Source organism: Mizuhopecten yessoensis, unplaced genomic scaffold, assembly GCF_002113885.1.
Source record: "Mizuhopecten yessoensis strain PY_sf001 unplaced genomic scaffold, ASM211388v2 scaffold4511, whole genome shotgun sequence".
NCBI classification, from domain to species: Eukaryota; Metazoa; Mollusca; class Bivalvia; order Pectinida; family Pectinidae; genus Mizuhopecten; species Mizuhopecten yessoensis.
Genome location: NW_018405583.1, coordinates 50,961 through 75,315, shown reverse-complemented (window position 1 = coordinate 75,315; position 24,355 = coordinate 50,961). Strand labels below are relative to the sequence as shown.

General features: G+C 34.8%; 1 protein-coding gene across 2 annotated transcripts in view; it reads right to left on the bottom strand.

Annotated features, from left to right (window-relative positions):
* Positions 1-9,548: 9,548 nt before the first annotated feature.
* Positions 9,549-24,355, bottom strand: part of LOC110449142 — a 48,932-nt gene continuing 34,125 nt past the window's right edge. For both annotated transcript variants that reach the window (XM_021495786.1, XM_021495787.1), the window contains 8 exons: positions 19,644-19,664; positions 17,192-17,285; positions 15,389-15,676; positions 14,942-15,280; positions 14,371-14,658; positions 13,711-14,052; positions 13,093-13,410; positions 9,549-12,587 (listed from right to left, as the gene is read on the bottom strand). In XM_021495786.1, the coding sequence (XP_021351461.1) occupies positions 12,397-12,587; positions 13,093-13,410; positions 13,711-14,052; positions 14,371-14,658; positions 14,942-15,280; positions 15,389-15,676; positions 17,192-17,285; positions 19,644-19,664 (1,881 nt within the window). In that variant the 3' untranslated portion in view covers positions 9,549-12,396. The remainder of the gene's footprint in view (positions 12,588-13,092; positions 13,411-13,710; positions 14,053-14,370; positions 14,659-14,941; positions 15,281-15,388; positions 15,677-17,191; positions 17,286-19,643; positions 19,665-24,355) is intronic.

Sequence of the window (24,355 nt, the reverse complement as noted above, 5' to 3'; positions counted from 1 at the left end):
TCTTTTTAATTATGCTCATTCGTATACAATGGTTTTCGTTTTCATTAACCAGGTTCTCGTTCGAGGACGTGACATTTTTTGGATCTTATCAAAACTTCTATGGCGGTTGTCGTCGGTGGAGTATAAGATGTTTACCCTTCCGGAACATATGGTCCTCTATGTAAATCGAATATTTGTTCGGATGCTGTCTAGTTTTATCGATTTGAAGTTGTTATTTCGGTATTTCATGAATAGAACTTATGAAAAAAGGTTGTCTGTTTGCAAGTAGTAAAATCGTACTCTTTGCGGTGACTTGCTAATGAAGAGTTTAAATAACGCTATATAACTCCTCTTTTCGCGCATATTTAGAAGTATTTTTGCTTTTTAATAATTTCTAAACTAAAATCAGTAATACTATGACGAATAACTCAAGAGGCAATTCACATTGAATAATTGAGTTAAAGAGTTGGCGCGTGTCTTTGGTATACCGTCAACACACATACCGTGTGTTCACAGTGTAACTTGCCAGAGTATACAATATTTTGTTCTAGGTTAGTGTTGTTTCCCGATGCCACGGTCCGGAATTAGCAACACGTTAACAGCAAATGTCCTGTAGAGGTCAACTAAAGTTTGAAGTTATAAAATGATTGGTCCCAGTTCCGGCGTTTTAAATAAATAGTAATGGATGTGAACAATTGAAACCGGTAGCTTTAATAAAATGAATTGTAATCTTTATTTTTAAGTATAAATAGTTGCACTTTTTCTATTTGAGACAGGCGTAAAATGCTCTGCGATTCCCACTAAGGCCCATGGTGATACAGTCTAAAATAACCGCGGTTGTTCTACCTTTTGCATCACATAAAGGTTCAACAACCCCCTGAAAGATGCTTTAGTCATACAAAATTCAAACGCCAAAGTCATGATTTGAGTTCCATTTCAAAATTGGAATTCAGATAATTTAATTTGAAGGTATTTAACTTGTGTATCATCTGTTAAAATGTTACATAGCGTTGTAAACGACAACAATAATGAGAAGTTAAAATTAAGGCTGATGCTTATGTTTTTAAAGAAAAAATAGTTCACCGGACATATATCATGTCAATATGATTTGCGACTCAACTTAATTCTACGAAATGACACTATCTAGTGCTCCTTTATATGCCTACGTCATGCGGTGCTTATTGTTTCTTTTCCTGGCAGTGGAAAGGCGTTCTGGTTGTTCACAAAACCTCAAAAATAACCCGGATACTTACTTAAGTGGAATTCACCATATTTAACTGTTTATGTTTCTGATCTGTCACACCAATCAAAATGCTCAATGAGGTGGTCATCACAAGTTATCATATTTCATAGCACATAGTGTATTTTGTGTTTCAACACAAACTAAAATGCAACTAAAAGTACTTTTGAGATCTGCTTTTATGCATATATGTACATGTACATTGTCAGCAGTGAGATAATGGAGCAATCTTGTCGAGTTAAGATGAATCACTGTTTGAACAAAGTTCTTCCCTTGTAAAATGGTGTCTTATTGTATTGTATGACTGTGTTTCACTGACTTGCCTAAAGTTGTATAGGCTTAATAGGAAGTTCACCAGGTCAGATTTCACTTAACTTATGGAGACTCCGTTAATACATGAGTAGATTAATTACATAAAACATAGCGCTTTGTGACCTTAAAGTTCATGACTGCAAACTCCTCTACATTAATAGTGTCTGAACAATGCGAATAAAAGTAGGAAAGAGAACAAAAAGAAAGATATCACGAAGGATTTTATTTTCTATACAAATTAGTGATGATTGTTGTCGTTATTGCTGTTAAATCAGCATATCACTGTTTCGGCTTCATCAGGTTCTGGAAGACTAAATATCATACGATATATTAACTTAACACCGTGTTCCTTAAGATTAAGCACAGTACAATGTATAAACGCAACACTCTGTCCTGTAAGACTGTAGTAATATTAAAGTATATTAAAATATCTATGTAATCTGTAAAACTATAATAACAATACCATGTATTAACTTACCGTTAACACTGTAATAAATGAACTGGTATGCTATGTTCTGTAAGGTTGTAACTACATATAACGTACCTGTGTTCTGTAAGACTGTAATTAGCGTACCTCTATGTTATCTAAGACTGTAACTAACGTACCTCTATGTTCTGTAAGATTGTAACTAACGTACCTCTATGTTCTGTAAGACTGTAACTAACGTACCTCTATGTTTTGTAAGACTGTAACTAACGTACATTTATGCTCTGTAAGACTGTAATTAACGTACATCTATATTCTGTATGACTAACTAACGTACCTCTATATTCTGTAAGACTGTAACTAACGTACCTCATGTTATGTAAGACTGTAACTAACGTACCTCTATGTTCTATAAGACTGTAATTAACGTACCTATATGTTCTGTAAGACTGTAACTAACGTACCTATATGTTTTGTAAGATTGTAATTAACGTAACTTTATGTTCTGTAAGATCGTAACTAACGCACCTCTATGTTCTGTAAGACTGTAACTAACGCACCTCTATGTTCTGTAGGACGGTAACTAACGTACCTATATGTTCTGTAAGACTTAACTAACGTACCTTTATGTTCTGTAACATTGTAACTAACGTACCTCTATGTTCTGTAAGACTGTAACTAACATACCTCTATGTTCTGTAAGACTGTAACTAGCGTATTACTATGTTTGTAAGATTATAAATACATTATATCTGTGTTCTGTTATATTGAAATTAACGTAACTCTATGTTATGTAAGATTGTTACTAACGTGCTTACCTTTATGTTCTGTAAGACTTTAACTAACGTACCTCTATGTTCTGTAAGACTGTAACAAACGTACCTCTATGTTCTGTAAGACTGTATATGTCGTCTAGCGGATAACTATGTATGTGTAATTAACGTACCTCTATATTCTGTAAGACTAACTAACGTACTTCTATATTATGTAAGACTGTAACTAACGTACCTCTATGTTCTGTAGGACTGTAACTAACGTACCTACATGTTCTGTAAGACTTAACTAACGTACCTTTATGTTCTGTAACATTGTAACTAACGTACCTCTATGTTCTGTAAGACTGTAACTAACATACCTCTATGTTTTGTAAGACTGTAACTAGCGTACATGTATTACTATGTTTGTAAGATTATAAATACATTACAAATGTGTTCTGTTATATTGTAATTAACGTAACTCTATGTTATGTAAGATTGTTACTAACGTGCCTACCTCTATGTTCTGTAGGACTTTAACTAACGTACCTTTATGTTCTGTAAGACTTTAACTAACGTACCTCTATGTTCTGTAAGACTGTAACAAACGTACCTCTATGTTCTGTAAGACTGTAACTAACGTACCTCTATGTTCTGTGAGACTGTAACTAACGTACCTCTATGTTCTGTAAGACTGTAACTAACGTACCTTTATGTTCTATAAGACTCTAACTAACGTACCTCTATGATTTGTAAGATTGTAACTAACGTACCTCTATGCTCTGTATGACTTTAACTAGCGGATAACTATGTATGTGTTTTGTTATATCGTAACTAACGTATCTCTCTGTTCTGTGATATTATAACTAGCTATTGAAATTAACGTAACTCTATGTTATGTAAGATTGTTACTAACGTGCTTACCTTTATACCTTTATGTTCTATAAGACTTTAACTAACGTACCTTTATGTTCGTTCTGTAAGATTGTAACTAATGTACATTTATGTTCTGTAAGACTGTAACTAGAGTATAACTATGTCTGTGTTCTGTTGTATTGTATTTAACATCCCTCTATGTTCTGTAACATTGTAAATAACGTACATCAATGTTCTGTAAGACTGTAACTAGCTTACCTCTATGTTATGTTACACTGTAGCTAACGTATCTCTATGTTTTGTAAGACTGTAACTAACGTACCTCTAGTATTTGTAAGATTGTAACTAAGGTACATTTATGTTCTGTAGGACTGTCACTAACGTACCTTTATGTTCTATAATACTCTAACTAACGTACCTCTATATTCTGTAAGACTGTAACAAATGTACCTCTATGTTCTGTAAGATTGTAACTAACGTACATCAATGTTCTGTAAGACTGTAACTAGCGGATAACTATGTATGTGTTTTGTTATATTGTAACTAACGTATCTCTATGTTCTGTGATATTATAACTAGCGTACCTCTATGTTCTGTAAGACTGTAACTAGCGTACCTCTATGTTATGTTAGACTGTAGCTAACGTATCTCTATGTTTTGTAAGATTGTAATTAACGTACCTTCATGTTCTGTAAGATTGTAACTAACGCACCTCTATGTTCTGTAAGACTGTAACTAACGTACCTCTATGTTCTGTAGGACTGTAACTAACGTACCTATATGTTCTGTAAGACTTAACTAACGTACCTTTATGTTCTGTAACATTGTAACTAACGTACCTCTATGTTCTGTAAGACTGTAGCTAACATACCTCTATGTTCTGTAAGACTGTAACTAGCGTATTACTATGTCTGTGTTCTGTAATAATGTAACTGACGTACCTCTATGTTCTGTAAGACTGTAACTAACGTACCTCTATGCTATGTAAGACTTTAACTAGCGTATTACTATGTCTGTGTTCTGTTATATTGTAACTAACGTACCTCTATGTTCTGTTATATTATAAATAACGAACCTCTATGTTCTGTAAGATTGTAACTAACGTACCTCTATGTTCTGTAAGATTATAACTAACTTACATCTATGTTATGTAGGACTGTAACTAGCGTATTACTATGTTTGTAAGATTATAATTAACTTATGTCTGTGTTTTGTTATATTGTATTTAACGTAACTCTATGTTCGGTAGGACTATAAATAACGTACCTCTATGTTCTGCAAGGCTGTAACTAACGTATCTCTATGTTCTGTAAGATTGTAACTAACATACCTCTATGTTCTTTAAGACTGTAACTAGCGTATTACTATGTTTCTAAGATTATAATTAACTTGTGTCTGTGTTTTGTTATATTTTAATTAACGTAACTCTTTGTTCTGTAGAGCTGTAAGAGCAATACCATTACTATGTACTAAGATATGAATGTGTTATGTTAGAATTTTAGTACAATACGCTGTAGTAACCAAATGCTTCAAATATTTTTTGATGATGCATCGCCCGTCTTTAGTACACGCCCTTCCTTAATTCGACTTAATTTTGCTTAATCAGCTATACAACTCTTACTCTGTATCTTAATACAAGTACGTGGATTGGTACTTTTCAGGCATACATGTCACCGTCAATTTCTTCTGTGGCCATGGAAATCATCATGTCCATGTGCCTTTGTACCACATATACATGTACTCAATGAAAAAACAACACCTTAGAAATTTGAAACGAAAGAACCTATGCTTTATACATTATGTAGCAGCAATAATTGCAAATTCTAGTCAGGGGTTTGTTTTATTTAACTTTGAAGATATACATGAAACCTGCTGAATCTGTACAACACGCGCCCGGCACCAGCCGAACCGAACCAGTTCGCCGCGTTCACTCGCTGAATCGTACCAAAGTGGATCCAAGATGGCGGCACTGTTTTACCTCGGTCGACTTTTACATGATTTTTTTGTTAAAATCGAGACGAGGAATCGTCATTTGCCTATAAAATTGTATGGTACCGGTACGAACCTGCTGAATCTATAATGGAACGCGCCGTACCAGCCGAACCGAACCGGTTCGCCTGGTTCGCTCGCTGAATCGTACAATAGTGGATCCAAGATGGCGGCACTGTTTACATGCTTTTTTTGTTAAAATCGAAATGAGGAATCGTCATTTGCCAATGGAATTGTATGGGTTCTATAAAAACACGAGGAAATTATTCATGTTGTCTATTTGAACTGAACAAAACATATTTTAATAGCCTGAACTTGACGTTAATCAACAAGCCTGCGATAGGTTAACTGGCTAATTACCTGGGTACAGTTAGGTATTTCCATCGCGATCAGAGAGCATAGCTATGATGTAATTCCTTTGTACTAAATGTACTTACAATGAATCAGTTCAACCTTTCAGGACCAGGCATACATTGAAATTGTAGGATATTGTCGTGACTTTCATCGTCTCGTTTTATGCACAAAAAGTATGCATTAATCAACTCATTTGCAGCGTTGGTATCACATAATTGCATTCCAATTATTAAAGCAGATTTTGTACGCAATCAAATAAAACACATGCCTGATGGCAAAGCCACAGGTTTGGATGGTATATCTGTCAAACTTCTGAAATGTTCAGTAGAAGCTATTGTATCTCCTCTTACCTTTACAGCCGTTCTTAAATGACCATAGCTGTTGATAGGACGTTAAACAATACTAAACCAAACTTTTTGTACAGTATGTCTATATCCAAAGTCGTCTTTCTCTCAGAGTGGTATATGTAAAGAGCAAAGGTCACTCCGATTTTTAAAGCGGGTGACCCCACATCTGTTAAAAATTATAGACCAGTCTCTGTACTGGTAGGTCTAAGTAAAATATTAGAAAGACATGTACATAATACATTAAACACAGTTAAATGGATGAAGGATATTATATTGAGACTTAATTTAACTAAAACCCAATGTATGATGATAGGATCCTCTCGAAAGCTCGCAACATGTCGGCAGCTAATTTTGAAAGTAGGTGATCTCACGATTGAAACAGGTTAACTGTGCAAAACTACTAGTTGTTTTTATCGATAGTTGTATCTCTTGGAAAGAGCATATTGAGTATGTTACAAAGAACATTTCAAAATAAATTGTTGTGTTAAGAAGACTATGCTCATTTATAACGAACGATGTCATTTCCTCATTTTATGTACAATCAACTGTCTGGAGTGAACCTAGCAACAAGTCATATGTGGAAACGTTTTTTAAATTACAGAAAAGAGCAGCTAGGATATTGTTAAATGTTAGGGACATTCTTACTCACTCGAGGTCCTTTTTTGAAAAAATAAAATGGATGCCAATAGCAGATTTTTTACGTTTTTAGAAAAATGGTTCTTTCTTATACATGTACTTTTACATTGTAAATCCCCAGATATTTTAGCCAATATGTTTTCTTATGTACAAAATGTTAATGGAAGAACAACTAGAGCTTCTGTATCAAACAAATTGTATGTTCCAACTGCCAGAATCAATTATCTTAAAGGGTCATTTGTATATACATGTTCAATCTTATTGAATGAAGCTAGTTATGAAGTTTTAAGACTCGGGTAGTGTTTTCAAAAGCAGTTTTATACAGCATTACTTTATAAAATCTCTGCCGTATTTTATATGTGTACTACAACTAGTCTTAAGTTTTGATTTCAGAATTTTCTTTTATTATGTTTAATCTATCGTATTGATAGCGTATCTATGATTATCTCCCTTATATTGATACTATAATATATAACTATAGTTTCCTACGTCATGTTTCTAGTAAAAGGACTATGTCATTTGATAATTTTCTATTATAAATTACTTTTTACACCACCGACTTCATTGTCTTATTTTAATACACACTATATTAGTGTCTATCTTGTCATTGTTCCCCATTGCTATAAAAGCATTGTATGAGTATTTGAGTAGGATAGTGCTTAACCATACCATTCAGTAACACTTCTTTGATATGCAAGTGTTCACTATTAAATTATATTTTAATATTACTAAATTTTAAGTTACATTGACTGTGATGATACCACATCCAGATAAACAAAGGCAATTCATAGTCCCCCACCGGTAATGATTTTTGTATTTAACAAACAGTACACGTATGTCAGGATGTTCTACCATGTACCACCAAATCGGGTTACTCCAGGTGAAAAAGTATAGAAGATATGCCTCTGACAAACTTTTTCAAAAGTAAAGGTCAAAGGTCAATCCATAAGCACATTAACCTAATTCTTGCACTCTGCACTCCGCCATCCCAAGATGACCTTGTACTCCAAATCTGGTTACTCCAGGTGCAATAGTATAGAAAATATTCCCCGGACAAATATTTTTAAAGGAAAAACTCAAATGTCATGTCATGTATCACGGCGAAATAGCGAAACAATGACATTTAAACTTTAATTAAAGTCTTGATCACGTCACAAAATACCAAAAACAACAACATTATTACGTTACTAAATGTCATGATCTCATCGCAAATAACACAAAGACGAAAGGACGACATTTGTAACACGAAATAACGACAGTTGTATGTCGATAATTATCGCCTAACTATTTTCGTCTTTTCGCTCGACTTTTGTCGTCTTTTCGCCTTTCCGAGGCGAGAAGACGAGTTGACGACAATTTAGATACAAAAATAATTCGTTATTTCGTGAATCAACGACATTTTGTAATTTAACACCTCGTTATTTTGCGGCGAAATAACGAAATAACGAAATAGCACATAGAAGCCTCCACACTCAAGAGTATATTTTTGCGGTTAGGTGTAATATTCGTGATTTTCATTATCAGGTGTTTTTTCGCGGAAAACACTATGTGCGGAAACATAGACCCCATTAAATTACCATTTAAGCAAATCTGCGGATTTGCTAAACGCGCGAGGACTTTTAAAATATATTAGCCTTACAAAAAACTATTATTGTTTTGAAATGGAAATAAAAACAAATAATTAATATTTTCATTAGCGCCTATTTTGTGTCTGATGATGTTGTACCGATACAAATCAATCTTTTAGACTATTTTACAGTTACAGTTAAATATGTGGTGTTTCCCTCAAAAATGATCGGAAATTGAACTATAGGGAAATTTAAAATAAGACTCTGATGATGCTTATAAGTATATCTTTATTAACTTTGACCTGATCACAAGGAAGTATTTGCTAACCTTAATATGTTCCATACTACATGATATTTTAATTATTTCCAGACTTTTAAATTATTAACCATAACATCATTTTCAAAGTCTGTATAATATTATTATGCACCAAGCATAATTGGTTTTATTTTTACTCCATAAATACGTTCTTAGTAAATATTGACAACATCATCGATATCGTGTATTTTTAGTCAGCTGATTTTCATTTTTACTCAAGATCATCATGTAGTAGCAAGAGTTGATTCTGTTCTTCCATTGATTTTATCTATAAATTAGCTTTTAACATAATTGTTAAGCGTAAACTCCATGATCCCCTTGTTAGTTGTATACGGTAAGTGTTAAGGTGTGTCACATACACATGTATTATAAATATTATATAATGCATAACATTTCATGTAAACAGTTTCTAGTAAAATACAGTTATCTTAATCTAAATAATATTTTTGATGTAACAAAAATGCATAGTTCTACTCCGCTATAATACCGTCAAAAGCAGTACTGGTACGTGTATTTGAAAAAATGTACACATAAGTTCGTTAAAACTTCAAGTAAAGCGTACAAGCTTCTGACTGAACTTCGAAAACCATCTTCAATTCAACACTTTTTGATAGTTTGTTATGTTTCCGATAGCCACATACATAAAACTGATTTTATTCTTTGTGTCGCAACCATATAATTTTAATGGATGTCAACCAAGGATTGTAATACACAGTTAATGCTGAAATTAAATCTTCTGAACGATAAAATTGAATTTATATTTATTTCATATTTTTAACAATATCTAAAAGTCATATTTCCGGTACACTTTTAAGCTTTGGCAGCCTTTTAAGAGAAGTCTCAGTACATTCATGCAAGACTAAACAATAATAGGAAGATAATCGAAAAAAGAACCCAAATATATCATAATGTCGAATCTGTTGCAGAGAGAAGACAGAATTGTTTATAGCGTCAAAACGGTTTTGTACAGTTCTTTCGCATTTGTCCATAATCATACAAATATACGCAATATGAAAGGGGCACATCATGCATGTAATTCTTAAATACAGAATTATACAGAAGATCTATACACGACAAAATAAAATAAATATATAATTTGATATACAAATCAATAGTAGCAATAATATAACGTATAAATAATATATACACTGTATGTGTAAAATACAAAATAATATTTAGAAAATTATATCAAGTTATGTAATATCCTAAAGAACAAATCTCACTGTACCAACTGCGCTGTATATGACGTAATGCATAGTTGTTTTGTTTCGCAGGGTAAATGGTTCATGGTTGTGCCTATCAGAAATTGATTGCAAGGATTGAAGATAAACATATCGTGCTCACGAAGATTCCAATGTATTTGGATGATGATGCTTATTTTACGAGTTTCTGTTGTGAAAACAAGTAAAATACAATATTTAAATTTTGTTATGCATGTATCTCCGTTATTCGGAAGTTCTTGTGAAGAAGAAATATAAAATTAAGTACACAAGACTGACCTCTAGGCATTTCTGCCTCATTGGGCTGTTTCAGGTGGACTATATATATGACTATATAATAAAAATATGTGAAGGAAGTACATATAGAAAAAATAAGATTAACAACCGACTAAAACACTAGCTGCTTTCGCCCTTTACAGGGCTCTTCGGGTGAAAGCAGATAGTGTTATAGTCGGTTGTTAATCTTATTTTTTCTATATATCTATATATACAATCACGGGAATTATAATCCTTAGTTTTAAACTTCGTGGGGTATTTAATTTCGCTCTAAATTTGGTGACCGCAAATGTAACGAAATTAAATACAAGGGAATGTTACCATCCATACAGTGCGCGAGATTGTATCTACTCTATCCGGGTCCATTAGAGTATATACATACATGCAATTAGATAGTGCATAAAAATATAATACATTATGTTTCATATAATGTCGATAATACCATCCAACGCATTTAACACGTCAAAATATGTAAATAATAATGGCTTTAACATTATTGAAAAACATTATCCTAAAATGGTATGGTAAAAATAATGTAATATCAACAAACAGAAAAAATAAATCGGTGATCGATTTGCGCTGTGGATAGATCTCTCACCATTTACATGTACCAAGATGGCAGGGATTTGATTCCCCGATTAAACAAGGAAAGGCATTTAGGTCCACGTTACATTTTACTGGGTACTCCCGTTTCCTCTCACATTAATACCTTCAGTTTGCGTTCATCCGTGCCAATAACAATGGGTAACATTAGTAGAAAAACCTTGTTTCTGTACTCGGTTTTAATAAAAACAAAAAAGTGTATATTATACAGAGCAGAATAATCACAACAATACGTTTCTGTACATCTAGAAACTCTTAAATAAAGCATTTCCCTGACGTTGTGATCTGGCGGTTGTTAATCAAACTAGTGTTTAGACTTTTGATATAACCTTTCATTTGGCATGTACTACACAAAAAAAGTATGATCGATATAATTTGAAAATCGTTATTCCACCAAAATATTATATCATTACTAGTATAATAGCCGATGAAGTACATATTTTTTGTGAACAAAAATATGTAATAAAAGATAACAGGAACAACATGTTGCTGAGATAGAGATCTTAAAATCGATTGTTGTTGTTACTGAAATAATTTTGGAATTTATGTGATAGTGTACTTGTTGAAATGTCTGACACAAAGGCTTAAGCCATAATTAATTATTGGACCCCGATTTCAAAAAAAAACAAATTATAAAATCATATAAGGGGATGTTACGGTGTATACGAAAAACAGTAACCTGGACATTTTTGTTCCCTTTAATTTGGAATTGGCAGTTACTTTAATGCACTCGCTAATATATATCAGAATTGTTTTAAAGCAAAATATACAGTTAAGTAACTGTCAACATCCCGTAGATGTCACATCTTTTAAAAAAGCCGGAACATTCTTATCTAGTATATCGGCTTACAAGTCGTCTGATTCCAGCTGTTGCTATTCCGTTATACAATAAGATGCAAAGAATAGAAAAAACGAAAATGTCCAAACAATATATAAAAAACAACAACATGAAAACAAACTGAAGAAATGGATATACAAAGAAGGTCATGCTTGTTAGTGAGTAATAGCAATTTTCAACGTTAGGCAACTGAGGAATACATCATTTGCCCTCGCTTGTTCAAAGATTTTTGCATTACTTAATCACACACGTTGTTAAAAAGTATAACAGTTCTTCGATGATCGACATACACAAAGTAAATTATGATCTTCCATTTCTACTTTAGATAGCCTACTATGTCTTGAGATCTCCGGCAGTACCTTTTGATTATTCTGTTGTAATCCAGGGTCATTGGCGTTATGAACAATCACAATCAATACGTCACATGAAAATGAAAAATGGGAAAATATATTGTGGTTATACGGTCTTTAATTATTTCGATTGATAGATCAAATGACGTGTTATATCTCAACAGAACCAGAATACTTTACAGTCTTGATTTTCCCCAAACTTAGACCTTCATTGGAGTGTTTCTTACTCGTTGTTTTCGTGATTTGATTACCCCCAGTTCGTTCATTACACTATTTTTAAGCAGCAACATTTGCAGATGTTTCTTCAAGCTTACGGTGATTCACAGTTAATCGTTGAATCCTCTGGACAACACTTCCCTACACAATTCGTTTGAACGAACACGAGTCCGGACTGACAGTTCCTTAAGTCTGCGATTACTCCCTCACCACAGGCTACCCACATGTTTCTGTTGTATGGATGCCGATAGTTGCAACCATGAGGCTTTTCCTTGCAAAAGGTATCTGTGAAATCAGATTGTTCATAGTTAGTGGTAGTTGTAAAGACTCAAATGAATCTGTGATACATGTAACAATTTTGAATGGTGCTACAACTCGCCATAAACAATATGGTAAGCCTTTTCTACAGCTTATCCTATATCCGATATGATGTGTATTTTGATAGCTAAAAGTTACCATCTGAATACAATTAAATATTTGAAGTTTGTTATAATCAATTCCATAAAAAATAACAGAATTGAGGAATTATTGTGCTCGATAAGTTTCTTTTCTATGAATTGAAAATAGAGTAATGATATACCCTTTGTGATACATTAATTATAACACAATGCCTAGAGAAAAGTCGTATACAGTTTAATATTGTCGTTGTAACCGTTACTTGTAAAGATTTAACCTTACTTTTCGTTGTTATACATAATTTATCCAGTTTAGTGTTTGCATGGATTAAAAGATCTTGTTTTATGTAATATATTTTCGTTGTTATGAAGAAAGTTATCTGTTAAACTTGTACCTGGAATGACACGAATCACTTGCGTAATATAGAGGTTTCTTAGAGATCCTTCATCATCAATAAGGCTGCAGTACAGTTCAACGCCGGTGCCGTTATCCTGCATCCTTATCTTGGGGAATGAAAAGGATTTACTAAATATTTTCTCTCCTGTGCTCCGGTCTTCAGTTAAAGCGTACTTGGAGGTCAGGAGTGTTCCGTTGACGTGTATTATCATGTGTTGTGGTCTGCAACCCAAATGCAAGCGAAGGTTGATAACTGCTTGGATGTTTTCTCTGAAATCACCTCCGGTGGAAAAGCTGTGGTACCGACCTTTACCAACTGAAGTAAATTCAAAGAGCAAATGTGTATTATCCAAATGTGTAAGGTCAAATAATTTGTATAAAATAAACATATACGCAATCATTTTCAAAACCGGGATTTAATATTGTAAATTATATTTTCGTTAGCCGCAAAGGTTAAAAACAGTTTTAAACCACGTAAAACATTTTGACTGACAAAATATATTAAGTTTTAAACTTTGAAAAGATTCATGAGGCTATCAATTAATTACATTTTAACAGCATACTATTCACAACTAGTTTGTGTGTACAATATGAGTGCAACTGTGGTTATACATACCTATCACATTAGTGAGGGATGTGATATTCTGTATGGTGTCGCTTTCTTTTGTATGCAATGACATCACAAATGCCGTCATGTGATCAGCACAGGTTATCGGTAGCTGGTTTTTGTAAATCACCGACAACTCATTCAGATGAAGAAGTCCCCAGAAATATGTAGTTTTATCGACGACTTGTAAAGGTTTATCTTTTAGGAAGGATCCGCTTCTACTCGTTTTCCCATACAGATTCAATAAATATGTTCGCACATTATCGGGAACGCAATATGTAAACTTAAGCTCGAGTCCGTCTCCAACAGTTACGTTTACAAGACTGGGGCAGTCTGTAAATGTCGACATTCCTAAAATGATTTAAAAAAACAACAACAATGAAGCAATGGTTCACATTTTAACAGATGTCCTATTGACGTTTTGAACAAATTGCTCGTTGAGCTATATTTATTTATGTACAATTAGGTCTCATAAGTAATACATTGAAACGTTAGTTTGATCCAGCATTATCAATGAATCCGACCAAACAAACCTTTTGTTGTACACGAATTACTTGATACATATAAAAGCAAAGAAGAAATTATGCTTACTGTCACAACAGAAATATCATGTGCTCCCTTTTTACACATGTATACAAATGTGAAAAGGTATCCACTAACGCAACTTACCGTTAACTTGGATTTCTTTGATAGATTTGTCACCATTCAGCAGGTGTAATTCCCATGTTCCCGCATCAATACAGGTGACTGGGCGGAACGCAACTTCAAATGTAGCGATAGATTCTTTAGAACTAGTGGATAGTTTAACTCGGTCATCTACATCGAATTCGTTTGCGCGGAAAAATCCATTGTGTTTCGTTTGAATATGACGCAAGTCTATCATTGTTTCTGCATTAGCATTCCATTTTATGGTCGTATTTTCCCCCTTTTCAAGGATAAAATGCGATCTGGTGGTCACTGCAAGAATAACGAATACTTTACATGAATTTTGGTGCCATATCTTTGTTAAAAACAACCAAAGTGCCACAAAAAATGCGGTTTTCATGTAACAGAAAAGATACAAAAAATGTTGTAGCAAATATACTGGAAACATAGCAAAGCAACAGATTAGCACTTCTATATCGGTCGGTCCATCGTACCTATCGATAACATACATAGCGACTAAGGTTTATACGATAAAATCATTAAATGACTGCTTTAACGTGCTTTAATTTCATACAATATGAATAAACATTCTTACCATTCACATCGATAGATTGTTGTGCGATGGATGTGGTCTTAACGTTCTGTAAAGTTTCCACTGTTGGTTTGCAGTTAAGATTTTCGGTTCGTTGAAACATTTTCACACTCATGATAAGAGTGCATGCATATCCATAATTGTCCATGACTTTACCATCACCAGTGGTCCTCGAACAAATCATTGGTTTGTTGTATGCGCCAAAGTCTGGTACCTGGAGCTCCAGATCCACCACTACTGTTCCACACTTATGGTATCCCGAACAGACAAGTTGGACGTAGTCTTTGCCGTCTGATGTATTTGTAAATGGAGTAATTTCCATCTGCATAGTATCAGTGAGATCTGAAATACGGAAGGAATTTGTTTTTTTACTAACAGTATCATATTAGAAGTTTTGTTTAGGTGTATAGATTTTTTTTTATATGTTAATATTATACAATAAAGGTGTACCTTTAACTTTCAGCGGTAGCTTGATTTCACGCTGTGTGCTGTTTTCACTGTTGAAGATGATAGGATATTCCCCCTCTTCTGGGCAATCACTTGGTTGCTTCCGAATAGTAATTTGATCGTTCGTCACTCGGATGTTAAAGCCGTCAACTGTGATATCCATGTCCTCCTCTAAATCATATGAAGAACGTCCTTCTCCTTTTTCCAACTGAACTGGTGGACTCAATATATCAACCCTAGTGTACCCTTGTTCAAAAGGGCAGATAATTTCATTTGGAAGAATTTGACATTCTGTAAGAAAAAACTGAAAAACTTTAAAACAGGAAATTCCAGACGGATGGTGTTGACCACCATCGTATTCCTTTCATAAGTACTATTTAAGTTTGATATTTCCCCTTCATTTTTTTCTGATCATCTGCTGAATTAAAAGCGTTTCCAAGGGTTAATGCATCTTTTTTTTAATTTTTGATTGAGAGTTTTCTACCAAAGGAAGGTAATTATGTAGATATAGCGGTAACAAACTTGAACTCTAAAAATCAAAGATAGCTATGTACCTGGTGGCCATTTTACTTTTTAGTATTTTACTAATTGAAACATTCTTCAAAGTTTTATTGTGAAGGCTCAGTAGGACAGATATGAAGTCAAAATAGATGACTGACTTCGGTATATCATTGGCTTTAAAAGGTGGGATCAAAAGGTATGGAGGAACATCTATTGTTTGAAATGATTAGATAGTGTCGGCATTGATTTGGAAAAAGTTGGAATACAATTAAGTGTATTTTGAAATGAGGTTTCGTAATTTGGATTGAAAGCGAGAGGGTAGACTGGGTTTGAAAGGTTTGGCTTCAACCAAGATGCAAAATGCAATGACAGTTTCTAACGACGATTATAATTATGGTGGTTCGTTCGCTTCCACGTAGCGTCTTCCAACAGGTGTGGTTTTGAAAGCTCCTAGAGCAAGCCGTGATGAACGGTATCTAATTTTCAGGCATCTCTGGTAGATACATATACAGTGGATTCGTAATAAAGTTTTGATCTTATATGTGCTCTATAGAGACTCGGAAATACCTTCATATCAGAGCTCCAATCAGTATGGGACACTACTATTTGCATGTTTAGTGCTTTGATATGTTGGAGGAACAATAATTTTCTATTACATATAACGCCTATGGAGTTTGTTAAACTACAGGAACGTGTTGGCCGTCATGGGTTTTACGTATTTGACAAAAATGCAAGCACACCGTTCTGAATTTGGAAAATTATATTAGTTCATAGTACTTCCTCAAAACGTCAAATTACATGATTTGAAAACCGTTGATCTTTTCAAGAAGGTATAACTAACGTTAGCCAATGTTGCTATTCAAGTTGACATGTTCCCTTTCATCTTTTAATTTAGTAAATGTCATTTCCTTTTACGCGTTTTATTTACCCTTTATTAGACCTAATTAAATCATTTTCAAAATCAAACAAACACATCTATGGACATGAGACATCTACCTATTAAATATTAGAAAGATTTGTCTGGTTCTTTTTGAGAAAGAGCGATAACAAATTTCTTCTCTAAAAATTGAAGATGGGTTCCTACGATCATTCCGTTTCGCCGATTAGTCCCATGCATAACTCTGGACCATAGGTAATTAACATATGAAACTTCAGAAAGATCTGTATTTTAATTATTGATAAAGAGCGATAACAAACTAAAAATCTGAAAATCAAAATCTGCATGAAATATGTTTGGAGAAAATGCGACGGGCGATCTGATCAGCCCACTATGCTTAGGATTCGTCACATCTTTGTTAAATTTACCTTGGTCAACGCTCGGTCTCAAGATGAAGTACATGCAAACCACAACAGTTGCAACAATTACAATGCCAACAATGGCGCAACACATCAATTGGGTCTAAAACAGAAATTTATTTATTTCATCAAGTATTCAATTACATCATTATTGTTTCAGAAATAAGTAGAAAGTTGGACTTTTGCAAAAATCAAACTTGTATATCAAAATGTTGTGTGTGCACCTTGTTTTATAAAAGGCGATATACGCATTTTACATAATAATGTACGAAGCCTCTCATCATTTAAAGTTATTAGTCATTTTCGCATGATTACCTTGCTATTCATATTTCATAATCTAGATTCATTATTAAATATTAAGATTTGACGTTACTGACTTTCTATTCATAATATGATGTCACAATAAGGACAATTAACATAGATATTACATAGTTGAATTTGAACAATGGATGACATAGAAAAGCGTACTTTTCGTTCATTGTGCTTTGTGTGAATCATAAAAGAATCATTATGTCGTTATGAAACTTGCCATGTATATTTCATTCTAATTTGCTGAAATGAAATAGAAATCCTTTTTCATAAATTCTATATGCAATATGTCGGATCCTTTCTCTATGTCGATTGCAGGTTTAACACAAAAGCTCGGATTTACTAAAAACATTGCACGCTTAGGATCTGCCCTTCTGAGGTAAAATTACGTTTAAATCTGGAATTGATCTAATGAAAGATTTCATTTGATTTTAAAAATTACAATCAATTATAAAAGCAAACCTACACCCGAAAATGAAAATGATTTTTTTAAGGAATTACCGATTCGGCGGCCATTCTGAAAATGTTTATTTTTTGCGCTCCAAGCAATTTTATAATTTCACCTTTTCTGACGGTAGATTAATAACTAAAATATAACTGTGCCGCCATTTTTTTTTTTAGCTCACCTGGCCCAAAGGGATTGTTTAAATGACAAGCTCACTGGGGTCAAATGATTGAAGTAAAAGCTTATAACACCTTCATCTGAATAACCAAAATGCACAGGTTGATGAATATTGACGGGTAGCAGGCTGGGATGAAGGGTAACGAAATCTGTTTAAATAAATGACTTTGACCAAAGTTCAAGATCACAGGCGTAAATTGCTAAAACAAATTCAAACAATTTGTTCCGATAACAAAAAGGATCAGGGTGGTGATTAACAAGAAATCCACGGAGGTGGATGTGTCGCCTGCGCAGGAAGCTGGGAGATTACAAAGAAATAGATACAATATGGTGTCCACAAGCAAGACCAGCATCGATCGCCTCATTGGTATCCAAAAAACATTCTTGAAAATGCAAGTATGCTTTGCACTGCATGAAGTTTGAGTTTGATCGGCCAAAAGAAACTCAAGTTATCGCACGAAAACAGATTTTCTATTTATAGTAACAGTGACCTTGACCTTTGACCTGAAAACAATCCCAAGCAAGCAATTTTGGTAAGGAAGCACTGCATGAAGTTTGAGTTTGACCGGTCAAAGGAAACTAAAGTTATCGCACGAAAACAGATTTTCTTTTTATAGTAACAGTGACCTTGACTTTTGGACCTGAAAAGCAATCCCAAGCAAGCACTTTTGGTAAGGAAGCAATGCATGAAGTTTGAGTTTGATCGACCCAAGGAAACTCAAGTTATCGCACGAAAACCTCTGTGCGGACGACGCCGCCGACGACGCCGACATAGCAATACCTATGTGTCACCAGCTTTTCGCAGGCGACACAATAATCAGTAGCATGCCGGGTTGAAAGGCTACCAAGTAAATGACCGTGACCCATTTTCACGCTCAAATGTGTCAAGCTGTAAAGGCAACTTCTTCTGAAGAATCAAAAGCCGCAGGGGTATGATATATGCCCAGTTGAGTACTCGGTTAAAGGGCTACTGGTACACGGTGTTTTTTTGTTCGAACGAATGACCGTTACCTTATTTCGTTGTTACTAGTGCCAGAGTGCCCGATGTTTAAAAACAGATTCAAATTATTACTTAACAACCAAAAGGCCGAGGTTGACCCTTTTTCTTTGCCACAGGGGTGAAAAATATTACCAAAACTCACAAGGATATGATAATTGCCCATAGTTTTTTAGTGATTTCTTTGAAGTTTCGGTCTTTCTGCTGTGGAATTGGTAACGTCATGGATATTCAAAGTGAGGCGGAATCACATTGACCTTTCGGGGTCACGCTATTGTTCGTGACGTCATGAATAATCAATTTCATGACGTGTCAGGGTCAGTATGGCTCAAAATGAGTAACATAATGAGACTTTCCAAAAGAGCAGATCCTAAATATTTGATTACTTGGTTCGCGTTACTGTATCTTGGTATTATTTCTGTAAAGTACCGCTGTAGAATTCAATAGACAAAGTCATTATGATTTTGTTATTGAAAAGCATTTAGTGAGCCCTTGAGAAATGATCGTTTACATATACATTAAAAGAAACTCACTTTTTTAGAACAGCAACGATTCTGAAAAAAACAAAATATATTTAAGGTATTCCATGTATTATACACATTTGTTTGGAAGTAAACTTAATATATATTTATGTTTTCCACACACGCGTATTCTCCACATTTTTATGAACTTTTACCGCAAATGGTTCCAGTTTTGATGCATTTTATAAGTTCACTCATTGGGCCCCTTTCTGTTCAAAGTCTAATAAAATGACAAAAAAAACTCTATATGCAGACAATTATGATTTTATTCACTTTTTGCAAACCATTTACTTGTATATACCGACAAATTGGTCAAACATTGTAGATTACAAATATGAAAATAATAACTCTTTCCAGAAATAATTTATTCATTTTTAATATTGCCATGAAATTCAAATTTTTGTTCTCCAATTTTCATGGTAAATGTTGGAAGAAATAAGTTGTGCAACAAATTATATCAAATATAGATAAAAAAATAAAAAACAGTTTTCTTGTAAAATCGCTTTAAATTACAAAAAACGTAATAAATCAAAATTTTTACCGTCTGAATGTTGAAAAAAAATGTATAGTTACGACCCCTCCTCCCTGTTTGACCAATTTTGTCCATTTTCGACAGTTGAAGTGACTTGACATCAAATTATCGAAAGTAATGTGTTCAAAGCACCATGATTTTCTTGATACGTCATAGGCCTATGGCAATACAAAAATATAAACACAACAATCTTTTACTATGTCACATTTCGAAAAAAAAAATGATATTGTAGCCCGTGTGTGTTTGGTCGATTCGGCCAACCACGTACAAATCTAACGAGTCTAATAAGATAGGGGAGAAATAGAAAAACTTCAAATTAGATAAAATTAACCATACACAACTAAACAGGACATAACAAATCACACTAAAAACATGTTTAAGGCGAAACAACTTAGTGCGGAATGACCCAGGGCGAACCGGATTTAGGACGAAACGACCTGACACCCATCTTTCCACCAATAACGTTCTGCATGTCTACCTAGCTTCACGTTGTTAAAAAAAAGGACAATCTCTATTTTACAAATCCCTTTCCCTTAAACACACACGTCCACCGCTGACAGTGTGTAATTTTGACGAAATGTTCCTAAAACGGCCGCGAAAATAACGAACAATCGTCATTTGTTTACAATCGGGGTTTCCCCAACGGGCGGTTACTCATACCGAAAATGACGTCACGATTAGGAGGAATACCCACATTACGAAGTTTCCCGATGTTTGCCGATATTTGCCAATTTCACAATAGATGGAATTTTAATAAAATATGAATGAGAAAAGACGAGCAGGTTTAACTATGCATCGAAGTTGTCTTTACTCTTTACTATGATATTCACTATTGCATATTCAGCTGAAGTAACAAATATTCTTGAAATAAATCATAGATTTATTGTGTATATTTAAAAATTAGAGGGAAACGTAGGATTTGCTTGAATCGTGCGTGTAATTTGAGAATTCATATGATGTGCATAATTTGTCAATACATGCTTCCATATAAAGGCATCTACTTCACATTATGACAAGACGATGAATTAAATGTATAAAATGCGCTTTCTAACATGACGTTGCATTTAAATGAGATAAATACAAACTCGTAAAGTTACTGAATATTTGTGCGAAATATTGAGTAATATCCTAGTTATACTCCTTTAAATGATAAAGTAAAAGTGTTTACCTTGCATGGTCGACATGTTTTAATGTTCTACTTAACTTGGACTCAATATACCTACTAAAACATGTAAAGGTTATTTTTCAATGAACTTTTCAGTTGGCGATGTATGATTATTAAAATAAAGAATTATTTAGGCTAAAAGGAACACTACATCTTCGTTTTATCCGCAGTACGGTGATTATTGTGATCTCGCAAATGAGAGCGTTTATTAGTTTTATTACAGTACCGTCGAGGATGCGGCGCTGCAGTCGCATTGTTTACAACACCGGAAAAATGTAAGTTAAAGCGAACGTCTGTTTGCAGTAGACATATAAGTATGTCTTTTATAGGGATGAACACGTCTACAATAAAATGAGACTCAGGATTAACATTTCATCATGTCTTTCTGTGAATGATCCTCGGACAAGCTGAGCCAGCGAGTGTAGATGGTCGGAAACCTGAATGGTGGGAAACTTCGATGATCTTGTTGGATTACGATGTGGACCGCCTTAAGATGGTCATTTGAATCAATAGCACGTTTGTAAAACTCTCCATTCATCCTGAATTAATTGGAGGGTTTTAAAAGTAAATGGTCTAGAAATACTCGGGATGAAATGTCTCTTCCTTTCTCTCAATAGAGCAGACGGGCACCTGAAGCGTACGATTTGTCCGCCATATTTAAGATCAAATTCAGACTTAAGTCTGCATGTAGCAGTCTTAGGATTTAAGACAGAAATTCAAACTTAAGACGTCAGTTTTTTTTCATGATCCCCAAGTTAAGTTTTTTAAGTCCAGAATTTGACTTAAGTCCGTTTCATGATCCCGGGCCCTGGTGAAAGCAACTCGTTCAGGTTAGTGAGCGTCTCACCAGGTAATAGCAGGTGAGCTCGTCCTGACCAAATATATATATGGATAAACGTAGCAGTAACTGTCCATGTAACAAGTGACCCACACAACCTGTTTCGCTCACTGGGATTTTTATGACCAACAATGCTACAGGTATATATGGCTGTGAGTTGAGAATCCTCACCTGTTCAAAGTGATTATCCGAGAATTACGTCCCTAGGGTTGAGGCCAGGCCCAAGAGTCTATTCTAAAATCATATTTTTGTTATATTTGTATGCCCACCAATGTATTGATGGTTATAGTGTGTGGATCCCAACGATTTCAAAATTATGTTTATTTGTCAACATATACTCAACAGTTGTATTCATTGTTATGGGGTTGGTTTGGTTAGGTTTTTGTAACGTCCTATGAACAGCAAAGGTCATTTAAGGACGTGCCTCCATGTATGTGTGTATGCCTGCATGTTTGTATGAGTGCCGGAGACAAGAGTGTGTTGATGAACTTGCCTCCTTGTGACAGCGCGGATATAGTGCCGACTTCATGGTGCTATCTCACTGAAAGAAAATCCCGAAGGCACCTAGCAGAGCCCTCTTTCTGGTCACATTATACAGACAAAGGGTGAACTAATTGCTTTCATCATCCTTACACGTCCTTACAAATGGTAGTTGTTTTTCTCTGCTTATCGTAAAGCATTAAGGGTAATGGCAACAACTGGTTCACACGTTGTCAGTATAATGTGACCGGGCGGATTGATGTGCTTGGTGCCGTCGGCTTGGTATTTCAGTGAAATAGCACTATAAGTCGGCATTAGATCCGCGCTATCAGAAGGATGCTTCTATATCAACATACCCTGTATTCAGCACACGTACATTCATGCATGTTTACACAACATGGATGCACCTCCTTAAATGACCTCAACTGTTACAGTTATGGGAACGCACAACGCACCGCACACCGTGCATACATCGTTCACACTCCGTCCGCACATCGTCCACAATTGGTGCGCACAACTGTGCGACGAACGTTGGGCGATAACAATCGTGGTTGGTGTAAATTAACGAATGGGCTGACAATATATACGGTTTCGTGTTTGAACATAAAATTAGATTTTTAGGTCACCTGAGACAAAGTCTCAAGTGACCTATTGCGATCGCCCTTTGTCCGTCGTCGTCCGTCGTTCGTTCGTAAACAATTTACATTTTCGAATTCTTCTCCAAAACCCCTGAACCAATTTCACTGAAATTTTGCAGGGACCTTCCATGGACAAAGGTCAACAAAAAAGTGGCCGGTTTAGTCCCAAGCCCCCAGGGGCCTGAGGGGCAGGGCCAAAAAGGGTCAAATTGACTAAAATTTCAAAAATCTTCTTCTCAAGACCCAGATATTGTAGAATCAAGTATTCTTCATATATGGAAGGATCTTAAGGTGCTTTACCAAAATTGTGAACTTCTTGACCCTGGGGTCTCATGTTTCCCCCTGGGGAGGGGGTAACCTTTACTATAGTTTATTTAGGGAAATCACATTTTGGACCAACATTTGTTTAATTTCCATTGGAAGTAATTAAATTTGGGTTAGCATTATCAGTATTAGAAAGCAGTTTGATAGTATGCACATATGAGCCATGACTGACCCCCAGGGGCTGATGGGTGGGGCTAAAAAGGGTTGAATTGACTGAAATTTCAAAAATCTTCTACTCAAGACCCAGATATGGTAGAATCAAATACTCTCCATAGATGGAAGGGTCTTAAGGTGCTGTACCAAAATTGTCATTTTTTTTTACCCTCGGGTCTCACGTTTTCCCCTGGGGAGGGGGTAAACTTTACTNAAATCAAATACTCTTCATAGATAGAAGGGTCTTAATGTGGTTTACTAAAATTGTGATTTTTGTGACCCTTGGGTCTCACGTTTTCTCCTGGGGAGGGGGTAAAGTTTACTATAGTTTATTTAGGGAAATCACATTTTGGACCAACATTTGTTTAATTTCCATTGGAAGTAATTCAATTTGGGTTAGCATTATCAGTATTAGGTAGCAGTTTGATAATAAGCACATATGAGCCCTGACTGACCCCAAGGGGCTGATGGGTGGGGCCAAAAAGGGTCGAATTTACTAAAATTTCAAAATCCNACCGCCTTCCAAGACTTGGTTTCCTACCGGTTTCTAGATCTACTGGTTAGATACCAACTTCCGTCATCTCGACTACTTAA